Source organism: Mobula birostris, chromosome 31 (genome assembly GCF_030028105.1).
Source record: "Mobula birostris isolate sMobBir1 chromosome 31, sMobBir1.hap1, whole genome shotgun sequence".
NCBI lineage: Eukaryota > Metazoa > Chordata > Chondrichthyes > Myliobatiformes > Myliobatidae > Mobula > Mobula birostris.
Window position 1 is genome coordinate 21,329,101 of NC_092400.1, and position 16,665 is coordinate 21,345,765.

Sequence of the window (16,665 nt, forward strand, 5' to 3'; positions counted from 1 at the left end):
CTTACGATGGCCCATTCCACATTTTGGAACAGGCAAGAAGATTTTTATTGTAGGCAGGAAGGGTAAACCTAAATGTATTTCTGTAGATCACTTTAAACTACCTCACCAAGACCTGGATAGTTCCACAACCATATCCCCTGCGTCACGACGTGATCGTGTGTGTGTGTCAGCACACCCATGAACAAGGTAAAGGCACCTCCTGTTATTCCAACCAAGGCACATAGGAGCCAAGCTGCAAGCAGACTCAATGCCTGTTTTGGATAATTCTTTGGGGGGTGGGGGGAGGGAGAGAGAGAGAGAGAGAGAGAGAGAGACAGACCTGTGTAGGGTAATGTAATGGTTAATGCATTGGGTGACACATGACACATATTGTTCATAATAGAAATTGTTCTACATAATTCACAAACACCATCAATGTGTTGTTGTGTTCACTTTAAGAGATGGTGTTTGACATAATGATGTCAATAAAGGGCTGTGTCTAAGCACACAAAACAACTCACAGGTCTTATTCAAAAAATGCTACAATTTCAGTGAATATAGTCCCAGGCAACTCACTCTTTTCTCATAGGTCAACTCCCCTCATCTACCTGGTGAACCACTTGTGCATTGCCTCCAGTTAATTGGGCCATTGGTTAATAGGCGCAGCCGTTTATTTAGGACACTATTCCGCTAAAAAGTATCTGGAGCTGTGAAATATTAACATTTTCACTGAGGAGACCGTTCCATATCTGTATGGAATTTGCAAATTCTCTCTGGGACCCCACTAATTTCTCTGGGTGCTCCAGTTTCCCTCCTCGACCACTGCAAGAACTTAAAAAAACATAATTACTGTAGAGTAAGTATAAATTGATGCTTGAATGCCAGCACAGACTCAATGAGCCAAAGGATTATGAATCTGTATCACCAGAGTGATGTTAAGATTGGTCTCCTACCTTGCCCCTCATCTCTCCATTTTTCCACATCTCCTGCACCCTCTGCTAACAAACTCTTTATCAAAACCTGTGTTCATAGCCTATGCCCAAGCCTGGCATTCAAAATTATTGCCATCAAGCACTGATTTATTTCTATGAAATTCTCTCTCATTCATCTGAATTCCAGTGAATACAGTCCCAGGTGGCTCAATCTCTCCTCACTGGCTAACCCTCTCGTCTCTGGCATCAACCCGGTGGCCCTCCTTAGCATCTTCTCCAAAACCAATATACCTTTTTTCCATACAAGGAGACCAGAAATGCATGCAGTAGTCCAGAGTAGTCACCAGTACTCTATACAGTTGCAGCATAATTCCCTGCTCTTAAATCCATAGAATGTAATCCTACCTTTCCTTTTACTCTGAACTCTTCCTGTTCTCATGTCAATCAAACACCTTTACCCCCTCAAATTACTATTTCTAGTCTTCTCTCTCTGAACTAACTGCTTTTGATCAAAGGGAACTGCTTCTCTGTATCTGGTCACCCTTCCTCACAAGGAAAACATCTTTAGACCTAGACCACTCTGTCATATCTTGAAATATTGGTGTATGTACCAGCATGTACGTGTTAGGGATCTGCAGCTGCAGCTTGATGACTTAGTGCTTATCAGGGAAAGTGAAGAGGTGATAGACAGGAGCTACAGGGAGGTAGTCATCCCTAGGCTACAGGAGTCAGAACACTGGGTCACTGTCAAGAGAGGGAAGGGAAATGCCCGGATAGTGGAGAGCACCCCTGTGGCTGTCCCCCTCAGCAACAAATATCTTGTTCTGGATGCTGCTGAGGGGGATGACCTGACGGGGGATGCCCATGGTGACCGGGTCTCTGGCACTGAGCCTGGCACTGTTGTGCAGGAGAGAAGGAGGGTGAAGAGAAATGCGGTAGTTGTGGGGGATTCCATAGTCAGGGGAACAGACAGGAGATTCTGTGAGCCTGACAGAGACACCTGCATGGTGTGTTGCCTCCCAGGTGCCAGGGTACGGGATGTCTCGGATCGGGTCCTGAATATTCTAAAGGGGGAGGGTGAGCAGCCAGTTGCCTTGGTACATGTTGGTACCAATGACATAGATAGGACAAAGGAGGAGGTCCTGAAGAGAGATTTCCAGGAGTTAGGAAGGAAGTTGAGAAGCAGGACCTCCAGGGTAGTAATCTCGGGATCGCTACCTGTGCCACGTGCTAGCGAGGGCAAGAGTAGTCGGATCAGGCAGATGAATGCGTGGTTGAGAGACTGGTGTAGGGGGCAGGGCTTCAGATTCTTGGATAATTGGGATCTCTTCTGGGGGAAGTATGACCTGTTCAAAAAGGACAGGTTACACCTGAACCCGAAGGGGACCAATATCCTGGCAGGAAAGTTTAATAGAGCTGTTAGGGAGGGTTTAAACTAATTTGGCAGGGGGATGGGAACCAGAATGATAGAGCGGAGGAAGGGGAAAACAGAAATAAATCTAAGATAGTGAGCAGTAAAGATGTCAGGAAAGACAGGCAGGTGATGGGGCAAATGTGTAGCCATTGGGATGAGTTGCAGTGCAATAAAGTTGCAGTGAAATCAAAGCAAAAAGTATCAAATACTGGTCTTAAGGTGTTGTACTTAAATGCACGCAGCATAAGAAATAAGGTGGATGATCTTGTTGTACAGCTACAGATTGGCAGGTATGATATTGTGGCTATCACTGAGACCTGGCTAAAGGATGCATGGCTCTGGGAGCTGAACGTCCAAGGATACACGGTGTATCAGAAGGATAGGAAGTTAGGCAGAGGGGGAGGCGTGGCTTTATTGGTAAGAAATGATATTAAATCATTAGAAAGAGGTGATATAGGATCGGAAGGTGCAGAATCTTTATGGGTTGAGCTAAGGAATAGCAGGGGTAAAAGGACCCTGATGGCAGTTATTTATAGGCCTCCAAACAGCTGCAGGGATGTGGACTACAAATTACAACTGGAAATAGAAAAGGCTTGTCAGAAGGGCAGTGTTATGATAATTGTGGGGGATTTTAACATGCGAGTAGATTGGAAAAATCAGGTCGGCACTGGATCTCAAGAGAGAGAATTTGTAGAATGTCTGCGAGATGGCTTTTTAGAACAGCTTGTTGTTGAGCCCACTAGGGGATCGGCTGTACTGGATTGGGTATCGTGTAATGAACCGGAGGTGATTGGAGAGATTGAGGTGAAGGAACCCTTAGGAGGCAGTGATCATAACATGATTGAGTTCACTGTGAAATTAGAAAAAGAGAAGCCGAAATCTGATGTGTCGGTGTTTCAGTGGAGTAAAGGAAACTACAGTGGCATGAGAGAAGAACTGGCCAAAGTTGACTGGAAAGAGACACTGGCGGGAAAGACGGCAGAGCAGCAGTGGCTGGAGTTTATGCGAGAAATGAGGAATGTGCAAGACAGGTATATTCCAAAAAAGAAGAAATTTTCGAGTGGAAAAAGGATGCAACCATGGTTGACAAGAGAAGTCAAAGCCAAAGTTAAAGATAAGGAGAGGGCATACAAGGAAGCAAAAATTAGTGGGAAGACAGAGGATTGGGAAGTCTTTAAAACCTTACAAAAGGAAACCAAGAAGGTCATTAAGAGAGAAAAGATTAACTATGAAAGGAAACTAGCAAATAATATCAAAGAGGATACTAAAAGCTTTTTCAAGTATATAAAGAGTAAAAGACAGGTGAGAGTAGATATAGGACCGATAGAAAATGATACTGGAGAAATTGTAATGGGAGATGAGGAGATGGCAGAGGAACTGAACAAGTATTTTGCATCAGTCTTCACTGAGGAAGACAGCAGGATACCGGACACTCAAGGGTGGCAGGGAAGAGAAGTGTGCGCAGTCACAATTACGACAGAGAAAGTACTCAGGAAGCTGAATAGGCTAAAGGTCGATAAATCTCCTGGACCAGATGGAATGCACCCTCGTGTTCTGAAGGAAGTAGCTGTGGAGATTGCGGAGGCATTAGCGATGATCTTTCAAAAGTCGATAGATCCTGGCATGGTTCCGGAGGACTGGAAGATTGCAAATGTCACTCCGCTATTTAAGAAGGGGGCAAGGAAGCAAAAAGGACATTATAGACCTGTTAGCTTGACGTCGGCGGTTGGGAAGTTGTTGGAGTCGATTGTCAAGGATGAGGTTACAGAGTACCTGGAGGCATATGACAAGATAGGCAGAACTCAGCATGGATTCCTTAAAGGAAAATCCTGCCTGACAAACCTATTACAATTTTTTGAGGAAATTACCAGTAGGCGACAAGGGAGATGCAGTGGATGTTGTATATTTGGATTTTCAGAAGGCCTTTGACAAGGTGCCACACATGAGGCTGCTTAACAAGATAAGAGCCCATGGCATTACAGGAAAGTTACATACGTGGATAGAGCGTTGGTTGATTGGCAGGAAACAGAGAGTGGGAATAAAGGGATCCTATTCTGGTTGGCTGCCGGTTACCAGTGGTGTTCCACAGGGATCAGTGTTGGGGCCGCTTCTTTTTACATTGTACATCAATGATTTGGTTTATGGAATAGGGAGCTTTGTGGCTAAGTTTGCTGATGATATGAAGATAGGTGGAGGGGCCGGTAGTGCTGAGGAAACGGAGAGTCTGCAGAGAGACTTGGATAGATTGGAAGAATGGGCAGAGAAGTGGCAAATGAAGTACAATGTTGGAAAGTGTATGGTTATGCACTTTGGCAGAAAAAATAAACAGGCAGACTATTATTTAAATGAGGAAAGAATTCAAAGTTCTGAGATGCAACAGGACTTGGGAGTCCTCGTACAGGATTCCCTTAAAGTTAACCTCCAGGTTGAGTCGGTAGTGAAGAAGGCGAATGCAATGTTGGCATTCATTTCTTGAGGAATAGAGTATAGGAGCAGGGATGTGATGTTGAGGCTCTATAAGGCACTGGTGAGACCTCACTTGGAGTACTGTGGGCAGTTTTGGTCTCCTTATTTAAGAAAGGATGTGCTGACGTTGGAGAGGGTACAGAGAAGATTCACTAGAATGATTCCGGGAATGAGAGGGTTAACATGAGGAACGTTTGTCCGCTCTTGGACTGTATTCCTTGGGGCTTAGAAGAATGAGGGGAGACCTCACAGAAACATTTCCAATGTTAAAAGGTATGGACAGAGTGGATGTGGCAAAGTTGTTTCCCATGATGGGGGAGTCTAGTACGAGAGGGCATGACTTCAGGATTGGATTGAAGGGCGCCCTTTCAGAACAGAAATGCAAAAAAATTTTTTTAGTCAGAGGGTGGTGAATCTATGGAATTTGTTGCCACGGGCAGCAGTGGAGGCCAAGTCATTGGGTGTCTTTAAGGCAGAGATTGATAGGTATCTGAGTAGCCAGGGCATCAAAGGTTATGGTGAGAAGGCGGGGCAGTGGGACTAAATAGGATAAAATGGATCAGCTCATGATAAAATGGTGGAGTAGACTCGATGGGCCGAATGGCCTACTTCTGCTCCTTTGTCTTATAGTCATCCACAAGTGCACAATTATTCTTTGGAACATTTGTCCATATTGAAGGATTTTGCCTAAATGCAAGATGCTTCTTTTAAACATCCTTAAAGAACTTGAATACCTGACTTTATTGGGCACCTTAAGACGACTTACCACCACTAACTACAGATGACCAAGTTCCTCCTGAAGAACTGTTACGAGGTACAGGGGCAGAAATTTCTCCAGATACACTGTGGGGTATATAATCCAAACCTGAAGACATTCCAGCTCGACCAGAGGGGCCTCTATGTCGAGGATGGCGTTGGGCCTTTGGAGACATTCGTGGAGGACCTTAATGATAGAACAAAACATGATAAATACAAGCATTCATTGCAGTGAGCAAGTAAAATGGAGAAGCTGACAAAGTTAGATGATACAGTCCTACAAATCTAAGGTGTAATTTCAGCAAATCAAATTGCTGGTTCATAAAACAATAGGCTTTTTTAAAAAAGGAACTATTCTGTGCATTGAATTAACTGTCAGTTACATCAGACGGCTTAAAATCATGACCTATATAATTAAATGAAACTTTAACCCCTCAAGAATTGATATCACAAACTATGAAATAATGGCATGTTTTCCTTTGCTCAAATATTCACAGACAAGTAAAGACAAGTAACACTTTCAACTGAATGCTCACAGTTGACCATTTTCATTTTGAGTGTATGTATATATATGTATGAATACACACACACACCTCATGCTGAACCAGAAGTAAACCAAGGAAATTGAAATAAATAAGCATTTCATAATATTTCCATATTTCACATAATGCTACATGGTACTTCAGGTGTCTTAAAAAAAAAGACATCATTCCCGATCACTTCCCAGCTCCAAAGTAAGCCCCTCATGTAAGCAGGTCCATACTGTTGTTAATCCATAACTTGCCCCCTTTCTATATTTACCTAGCTGTCTGTGGGGAGTAAAGTGAACCTTGCAATGAGAGAAAAGAGAGGTAGCAAATTAATTTTTATATACTGTAAAGACCTAAATGGTGAATCAAGCTGGACAGATTAAAAAAACATTCATATTATATTTTAGAAGTTTATAAATACTAATGGCCATTTTCCTGATATGCAATTACTCTGTAATATTACACTTTGTAAGACATCCCAAGGTGTAATATCAAATAGTATGCTGACAACTTCGACAACATAAAATTCGAGTTGTTTTTAAAATGACAGACAACTCATTTTAACATAAATGTGAACAAGGTGGAAATCTAAAAACTAAATGATAATTTTTCCCCACATTGAATGTGAATTTAATTTAAAAATGGAAATTGCAGTTAATTAACCCATTTGCTGACTAAACAGCTTTATGATGGAAACTGAACCTGAGACCTTCAAGACAATACAGCTAAAACCTGGGGAAAATGGCAGGATTTTCACTTAAAATATTGCAACTCTTCTGAAACAATAAATGACAAAATAAACAAATTCTTTTGTGACATTCTCCAGAAGGCTTGTGATATAACATGAGATAACACATGTGAATAACACCTCATGCAGGAATTCAGAAGTGGCTGAGGATTTAATCATACATCACAAGTAGTCAACATTATTCCAGCACATCCAGTTCCGAAGAACGTTGAAGCAGACGAGCTCCCCCTCCCCCCCACTACCCCATTTTTCAGGAGCAGAGCATCATTGTGAGCATCCTGACAAGCTGCATCTCCATCTGGTATGGGAGCAGCCAAGCACTGGACTGGAGTTCCTATAAAGGAGTGTGAGAATAGCTGACAGGATCAGAGGGTCTCCCTACCATCCATTGCAGACATTTATCAGGAGCGCTGAGCACGCAGTACCCTTATCAAGAATCCTACCCATCCATCCAGTATCCTCATTGACTTTCTACCATCAGGCAGGAGAGTCTGATGCATAAAGACAAGAACAGACAGGGTGAGAAACAGCTTCTTCCCTCAGGCTATTAGACTTCTGAACTCCTTGCCGCATCACATTTGAAGTGTCACCGGTTAACCTGTTCTGTACCTGACATTTAATTTATGCACTTTGTTTATTTATGAGTAATTTATCTATAGATTTCATCCTTATTTTCCTAAGTTATTGCATGTTATATGTGTGTTATGTATTCTACCGTGCTTTATACCCTGGTTCGGAGAAATATTGTCTTCTTTCACAGTATACATGTATATAATTAAGTGACAATACACTTGACTTTTATCTAGAGCAACTACTGCCCACTTAGAATATTCACTAATACACACTTTATGTCCTCTCTCTTTAACACTGTGATTGTGCATGTACTTGAGAGAGTCAAATGTGTAAGAGTGCACAAAATGCAACCACCAGATCCTTGTTAAATTCAATAAATTAAGCATTTATATAAATTAATATTTGTATAATTTACATGTCAGTAAGATATTATAAAGGTAATGTAATCAAGGGCAATTTTAGGTGGGCACTTGATACTGGCACTGACAGCGACGTTTGCATTCTGAAAAATGAATACAGTGGATTCTGGTTAATGGGCAATTAGTTAATCGGGGCAGCAACTTATTTGAGACAATTCTTAAAGAACAAAAGCTAATCAAGAAAATACCTGGGCTTTCCTTCATTTATTTGGGACACTATGCCACTTAATTGGAACAAGAGGCTGTTGCTGAACAGTTTCAACTAGCGACAGCCGAGTGCACTTGCGGTGGAAATAACTCTCTAAATGCATAGCTCAGGTGGATGATGGTTGGGTTGAGTTGTTCTCCAATCTCGGCAACTTGTTTGCAAATGTTGCGTCACCATATGAGGAGATATCATCAGTACACTGTTCACTTGTGGTGCCTAGCACTTGGGGGGGGGGGGACACAAGTGAACAGTGCACTGATGATATCTCCTTGTATGGTGATGAAATGTTTGCAAGTGGATTGGGAAGATTGGAGAACAATTCAACCCAGCCACATGAATGGCTGTGAAACACTACAGAGTGCTTCAAGCAAACAGTTTTTAAACAGTGTCAGTTACATGAGGTTGTATTCAAAAAGTAGTGATTTTTGTCACTGACCGCTGGTGAGAAATAAGCAGCGAAACAGCTCAAAACTTTTGCTCACTGCAGTTTTAAGCATTCAGGCTTGGAGATGCCAGTAAAGGATGGGAGTGAAAATGAAACGGTTTCACTACTTCAGCTTGTTAGGAACTTCGAAGAATTTGAAGGTATCGGCAATCATCTTGAATATTATAATGAAAATGAAGATTTGGAGGAAATAAAAATTTCCAACTAGCGTTAGACACTACACCGTGCTTAGAGTGAGCAGTTTTTAAATAAAGTCAGTTGTATATGCTTATGTTATGTTATTCACTTGGGACAACTGACACCAAATTAAAAAGCAGTGATTTTTGACATTTTCAGGAAGGCAATGAAGGCGGTTCATTATCTGCACTAGGTTCTGCACTGATCTTGCTCATTTACAATGAATCAAAAGAACACGGCAACAATTAACGATCACAAAGAATTATCATTTAACCAATTTATTGGAACCTAGTGAGGAAATTAAGGAAATAATTATTGGGACAATCTTACAGTTATCATTAGTTATATTATGCATGGAGAAAATTAAGTACTTAAAAACATAATATACTGCACTCCGTAAACCACACAAAAGAGGCATTTGGAACAAAAGAATCAAGGCTAGAGGATTTTGCATCTTTCTCCCACATGATAGCAAAATAAATACTGCTTTAACCGAGGAAATTTTCCTAGTTTGTCCGGTGTTAAAAATAAATTCACCAGTGACAATATACTTGGCAAGAGCAAACTAGAGAATACATGAAAATGGTAAGCTACCAAGTGCAAACATAACAAGTAACTAATACAAGTGACCGAAGTGTTTACAGCATATCTGCCAAAAGCAGACTTATAAATCAGATGCCATTTTAAACCTAGAAATCACCTCAGCAATCTGCACACCACCCGTTATCAGCTTTGTCTATTCCTTGCCTCCCCATTACCGGTTCCACATGGTAGGCTTATTCAGAAAGTCAGAAGGCATGGGATCCAGGGAAGTTTGGCCAGGTGGATTCAGAATTGGCTTGCCTGCAGAAGGCAGAGGGTTGTGGTGGAGGGAGTACATTCAGATTGGAGGATTGTGACTAGTGGTGTCCCACAAGGATCTGTTCTGGGACCTCTACTTTTCGTTATTTTTATTAACGACCTGGATGTTGGGGTAGAAGGGTGGGTTGGCAAGTTTGCAGACGACACAAAGGTTGGTGGTGTTGTAGATAGTGTAGAGGATTGTCAAAGATTGCAGAGAGACATTGATAGGATGCAGAAGTGGGCTGAGAAGTGGCAGATGCAGTTCAACCCGGAGAAGTGTGAGGTGGTACACTTTGGAAGGATAAACTCTGAGGCAGAGTACAAAGTAAATGGCAGGATACTGAGTAGAGTGGAGGAGCAGAGGGATCTGGGGGTACATGTCTATGGATCCCTGAAAGTTGCCTCACAGGTGGATAGGGTAGTTAAGAAAGCTTATGGGGTGTTAGATTTCATAAGTCGAGGGATAGAGTTTAAGAGTTGCGATGTAATGATGCAGCTCTATAAAACTCTGGTTAGGTCACACTTGGAGTACTGTGTCCAGTTCTGGTCGCCTCATTATAGGAAGGACGTGGAAGCACTGAAAAGGGTACAGAGGAGATTTACCAGGATGCTGCCTGGTTTAGAGAGTAGGCATTATGATCAGAGATTAAGGGATCTAGGGCGTTACTCTTTGGAGAGGAGGATGAGAGGAGACATGATAGAGGTGTACAATAAGAGGAATAGATAGAGTGGATAGCCAGTGCCTCTCCCCCAGGGCACCACTGCTCAATACAAGAGGACATGGCTTGAAGGTAAGGGGTGGGAAGTTCAAGGGGGATATTAGAGGAACGTTTTTTACTCAGAGTGGTTGGTGCGTGGAATGCACTGCCTGAGTCAGTGGTGGAGGCAGATACACTAGTGAAGTTTAAGAGACTACTAGACAGGTATATGGAGGAATTTAAGGTGGGGGCTTATATGGGAGGCAGGGTTTAAGGGTTGGCACAACATTGTGGGCCGAAGGGCCTGTACTGTGCTGTACTATTCTATGTTCTATTATCTGCAGCTTAAAACTAAATTTTCTCAGTTATAGCTTTAGTCTTCAATCTCTAATGTTAACTCAGTTTCTCTAACTACAGACCTTGCATGACCCTGAAAATGGTTCCGGTAATTTTTATTTTCATTTTCAGTCATGCTGAAACTGTCTAAACAGCTAGAATCCTGCGTAAGCTTCTGGTCATCTACAGAATGGATATTGTTGTTCTAAAAAAAAGGTTTAGAAGACATTGAAAGAGCTGAAGAATTTTAAGTCATTTCTTTGGGACAAAAGGTTGAAGAAATATTTAACAGGTCAATAAAGTTATAAAGGGCCTATTCAGGGTTAACAGAACCCATTTCTCTTAGCAGAGCTAAAAAAAAAATACAGTGGCATGCAAAAGTTTGGGCACCCTGATCAAAATTTCTGTTACTGTGAATAGCTAAGCGAGTAAAAGATGACCTGATTTCCATAAAGGCATAAAGTTAAAGATGACATATTTCTTTAATATTTTGAGCAAGATTATTTTTTTATTTCCATCTTTTACAGTTTCAAAATAACCAAAAAAGGAAAAGGGCCTAAAGCAAAAGTTTGGGCACCCTGCATGGTCAGTACTTAGTAACACCCCATTTTGTAAGTATCACAGCTCATAATCGCTTTCTCAAAGAGTCTTTCAATTCTCTTTTGGGGGATTTTCGCCCATTCTTCCTTGCAAAAGGCTTCTGGTTCTGTGAGATTCTTGGGCTGTCTCGCTTGCACTGCTTTTTGAGGTCTATCCACTGATTCTCGATGATGTTTAGGTCAGGGGACTGTGAGGGCCATGGCAAAACCTTCAGCTTGCGCCTCTTGAGGTAGTCCATTGAGGATTTTGGGGTGTGTTTAGGATCATTATCCTGTTGTAGAAACCATCCTCTTTTCATCTTCAGTTTTTTTTTTTACAGACAGTGTGATGTTTGCTTCCAGAATTTGCTGGTATTTAACTGAATTCATTCTTCCCTTTACCAGTAGAATGCTCCCCGTGCCACTGGCTGCAACACAAGCCCAAAGCATGATCGATCCACCCCCATGCTTAACAGTTGGAGGTGTGTTCTTTTCATGAAATTCTACACCCTTTTTTCTGCAAACATATCTTCGCTTATTGCGGCCAAAAAATTCATCAGTTCATAGGACTTGTTTCCAAAATGCATCAGCCTTGTTTAGATGTTCTTTTGCAAACTTCTGACGCTGAATTTTGTGGTGGGGATGCAGGAAAGGTTTTCTTCTGATGACTCTTCCATGAAGGTCATATTTGTGCAGGAGTTGCTGCACAGTAGAACAGTGCACCACCACTCCAGAGCCTGCTACATCTTCCAGAAGGTCTTTTGCAGTCAAGTGGGGGTTTTGATTTGCCTTTCTAGCAATCTTATGAGCAGTTCTCTCGGAAAGTTTTCTTGGTCTTCCAAACCACAACTTGACTACCATTCCTGTTAACTGCCATTTCTCAATTGCATTACGAACTAAATGGCTACCTGAAAACACTTTACTATCTTCTTATAGCCTTCTCCTGCTTTGTGGGCATCATTTATTTTAATTTTCACAGTGCTAGGCAGCTGCTTAGAGGAGCCCATGGCTGCTAATTGTTGGGACAAGGTTTGAGGAGTCAGGGTATATAAAGCTTTGAAATTTGCATCACCTGGCCTTTCCTAACGATGACTGTGAGCAAGTCATAGCCCTAACAAGCTAATTAAGGTCTGAGACCTTGATAAAAGTTATCTGAGAGTTCAAATCTCTTGGGGTGCCCAAACTTTTGCATGGTGCACTTTTCCTTTTTTCCACTCTAAAATTGTAGAAGACAAAAATAATACACTGATCTTGCTTAAAATATTGAAAAAAAATGTTTCATCTTTAACTTTATGACTTTTGGAGAGCAGTTCATCTTCTACTCACTTAACTATTCAAAGTAACAGAAATTTTGACCGGAGCGCCCAAACATTTGCATGCCACTGTACATAGAGTATGAATTTAAGATTGTAGAATAGAGATAAATTTGATAGGGGGAAAAAATGTAAGAGAAGGCTGTTCAACCCCTCAACTCATTCCACCATTCAACAAGAACATGGCTAATCTTTTACCTCAAGCATCATTTTCCAGCCCTATCCACCATAATTCATTAATATCCTGATATCTATCCATCTCTTTTAAATACAATAACCACAGGAGAAGAAACTCCCAAAGATCTGTTACTATTTTGAACAAAGATATTTTTCATCTGTCCTAAAATGGCTACTCCCTCATCTTCAGGTGGTGATCCTTTGTTCCAGGCATTTTAGCCAAAGGAAACATATGTCGACTATCTAACTGCTCATTCTTCTAACATCTAGAGAACAGAGTCTGCTCATGTTCAAGACATATTAGTCAATGCCAGAAAGTTAGGTGAATCCTTGCTGCACTCCATCTACACCACAGACATGGTTACTTAGAAATGGAGATCAAATCTACACATAATGGGGCGTGATATCACTGAGGACTAATATAGTTGTAGCTATACGAGTGGTGATTGATGAGTTCGTGGCCTAAAGTAGGAGTCAATTTTAGAAAACCTAGCACATTTATTTTTCAACATAATCCCCTCCTACAGGTACAGACTTAGTCCAGCAGTCATGGAGCATATGGATCCCTTCTTTGTAGAAGTGGTCCACAGCAGAGGTGATTGATAGGTTCGTGGCCTAAGATAGAAGGAGGTGAGTTACTAACTTCAAACTTTCTGCATTATCACTCAAAGAGTTGAACTGCACGTGCATGTAATGAGAGCATCTTGGACCTCCAGGTGGTCCACAGCAGGGGTAATTGATAAGTTCGTGGCCTAAGGTAGAAGGAGATGAGTTATACAGCTCTCGTTACATGCACGTGCAGCTCAACTCTGAGTGAAAATGCAGAAAGTTTGAAGTTTTTCCTCATCTACTTCAGGCCACGAACTTATTAATCACCCTTGCTGTGGACCACTTTCTGGAGGTCCAAGATGCCAACTTCTACAAAGAAGGGATCCATATGCTCCACGACCGCTGGACTAAGTGTGTAAATGTAGGAAAAATAAATGTGCTAGGTTGTCTAAAATGGACTCCCCCCACCTTAGGCCACGAACTTATCAATCACCCCTCGTACATCCTTACTCTTGCATTTCAATCCTATTACAATAAATGACAAAGTACCATTTACCTTCTCAACAGTCTGCTGCACCTGCATCTTAGTTTTCAGTCATATGTATACACAAGTTCCTTTGAACATCAATATTTCCCAATCTCTCACTAGTTTAAAAAAACCTCACAGACGCTGTTTTTCCTCCTCAGAAGATAACTACACACTTTTCATACTGTACTCAATTTGCCAAGTTGTTACTCACTCACTTACCTTGTCTAAGTGATTGGTCACGGCATCAAAGATTACGGGGATAAGGGGAGTGGGGCTGCAGAAGGGGAGAAAAGGACCAGCCATGATTGAATGGCAGAGCAGACTTGATGGGCTAAATAGCCCACTTCTGGTTTGTCTTGTGGTCTATATCCTCTTGACCGTTCTTTGCATCCTCATCACTATTCCCACGCACATTTTGTTTTACATCATTTAAAAACTTAGAAATTCTACATTTCACCTACACAATCCATGAAACAGACTTGACTGTTGAGACTAAGCATCAATCACTGTGGCATGGGGTACCTCACAGATCACTGTATATCATGCTCTTGTTTTTTATCTGTTAACTAACTCTCAAACCAAGGTAGAGATAACTGCAAGGTTTCTTTCCTGAAAACTATCCATATCATATCATTGTACACATGCTATAAATCTTTCATTTTATTGAATATTCACCCTAACACCACCCAGAGTTAATCTAATGAAATATATGCTGCATCCAATCATTGAAGAAACATTTTTTTATTTGCAGCTTGAAAATCTTTAGAAATGAATGGGAAACCTTGACCAAAGTCAGATTTCCATTAATCAGCTACCTCATAATCCACGGAGCTCCTGTATATTAAACCTAATTCCAAGTGCTCTGGATTTTTCATACACTTCTTGTAATGGATTTCATCAAAAGCCTTCTTTAGTACCAAATATATCAGTGGTTTCTACTAGACACATCGTCAAACAATATCAACTGATTGGTGAAACATTCTTTTCTTTTCATAAATCTGAGCTGACTTTGCTCACCAAATCATTATTCTATTTAAGTGTCACTCAATGATTGGTGAACTCACTGCCTAAAAAAGGAGTTGAGGCAGAAACCCATTACACATTTATTAGTACTTGGCGGGGTGAGAAACAAAATGGTTACAATTTGCATATTATGATTCCGTTCTGGAAGACAGAATAAACCTAAATGGCTCTTTTATGATTGGCATAGGTGTAACTGGTCAAATGGCTTCTTATGCCAGAAATCCACCTCCCAAAACTAATAGTTCATTCTCAGATGCCACAAATGCCAGAAGCCTTTTACTACCTCATTCTGTTTTCCCATGTAAAATAACAGTGAGTATCTGCCTGATTCAGAGAAGGATCATTATGTTTCTATATGGTGTCTCCTAGACTCTATTCACCTGTATCATTAATATCTATATCACAGGGATCTGCTATTACAAACTGTAATATAGCAGGGATTTTGTGTAGAAAAGAGTGAATTTATTCATCAGACACATCTATCTGCTCCATTGAAAATACCACTGACCAACTCTTACACATAAGGGAATATATTAATGATTTAAATAATCTAAGTGCATACCTTATAATTTTATTTATTCTCAGCAATCTGTGAAGCACATGGTTTGACAAGTTCACATAGGTTTTTCCAATACCACAACTTCATACCTGCATGCTACACTTCTCTTTAAAATATGCAAATCAACCATTTTCAGCTGTTCATCGTTCGAAATAAAGCACCATTTTCTGAAAGTTATTTGTTTCAACAAACAATTCCAACATTTAAATGTGTCAACTTGAAATGCATGCAGTGAACTTGCCATACATTTAGGGTTAAGCGCAGAGTTAGTTTTAAGTACGAAAACATCAAGTAATATACTGGAAGGTATTAGTCCTAAATTTGACATCACTCAAATTCTTATGGAATTACAATATGGCTAATAACAAAAATTCACTTTCTCATATTTTGCACTTATTCCACAAACCACTTTTTAAACTTTATTTCCACTGTATTTTGTTTTCATGTTTTAGTCAATATCCATAAACCTGCTTAAAAAATAAAGAGTGTGCCAATAGGAATCTGAACAAGTATCTCTGTCAAATTCTACACAATTCACTTAGAGCATTTCATAATTAAACTCCAATGTATTGCATCAAGAAACATGATATAAACTTCCCATTTAAATTCTTTAAAAAACTCTCCCCCACATGGATAATTATATTTTTTAATGATTCTTTTGAAAGTATCTGTGCTGCTTATTTCCAATCCATAAAGACTCTCTCACCTTTTACCACGTTTAACTGTGAATAATACTTAAGGTTTATTCTTCTTTCTTAATCCCATCCTACCAAAAATCTAATCTATATATACTATCAATGATACTTTAATAAGCACAAATCAACACCTCTGTGGTATCTTTCTGGAAATTAATTACCTCTTCCAAGTCAATTTTTGTGTAATCATGTACAATTAAACATGCAAGCTCATCATAAACAGTCCATGCAGCCGTTCATATATGACAATATTAAACATAAATTTCAAGAAAAGTCAGGTTCAATACATTGCAACCATCTAGTTAGATGGATTAAATATTTAATTTTCAAACAGGTTAAAATATAAATCAAGTAAAAGAAAACAAATATGAAGAAAGAAAGCTATCTATGGTACCTTCTGAAGAAATGCGTTTAGGCATAGTAGAGACAGGAGCTGGAGAACCATGAGTGGAGGGGTGAGATGGAGGCCTTGAAGGCCGCGAGGGGGGTCTGGTAGGAGAGGCTGCCTGAAGTGGAAGAGAGTTGGGTACTGATGGGTAGCGAGAAGGTGGGCGAGAGGAAGGAGATGGGCAAGGCGATGGCCAGGGAACACCTGACAGGACAAATGATATGAAGGAAAGTAAAAACTAAGGAAAATTATGATAAAATAAGCAACAGAAAATTATTATACATAAATTACAAAATAGCATATATTGACAATTTACATTAATATTTCCCA

The 16,665-nt window shown here is 40.5% G+C and overlaps 1 protein-coding gene across 4 annotated transcripts in view; it reads right to left on the reverse strand.

The window, feature by feature from the left end:
- Nucleotides 1-16,665, reverse strand: part of atxn2 (ataxin 2) — a 137,756-nt gene that overhangs the window by 29,539 nt on the left and 91,552 nt on the right. For 3 of the 4 annotated variants that reach the window (XM_072248016.1, XM_072248018.1, XM_072248017.1), the window contains 2 exons: nucleotides 16,342-16,539; nucleotides 5,558-5,734 (listed from right to left, as the gene is read on the reverse strand). In XM_072248016.1, coding sequence (XP_072104117.1) covers nucleotides 5,558-5,734; nucleotides 16,342-16,539 — 375 coding nt within the window. The remainder of the gene's footprint in view (nucleotides 1-5,557; nucleotides 5,735-16,341; nucleotides 16,540-16,665) is intronic. The other variant, XM_072248019.1, reaches the window with a different exon arrangement.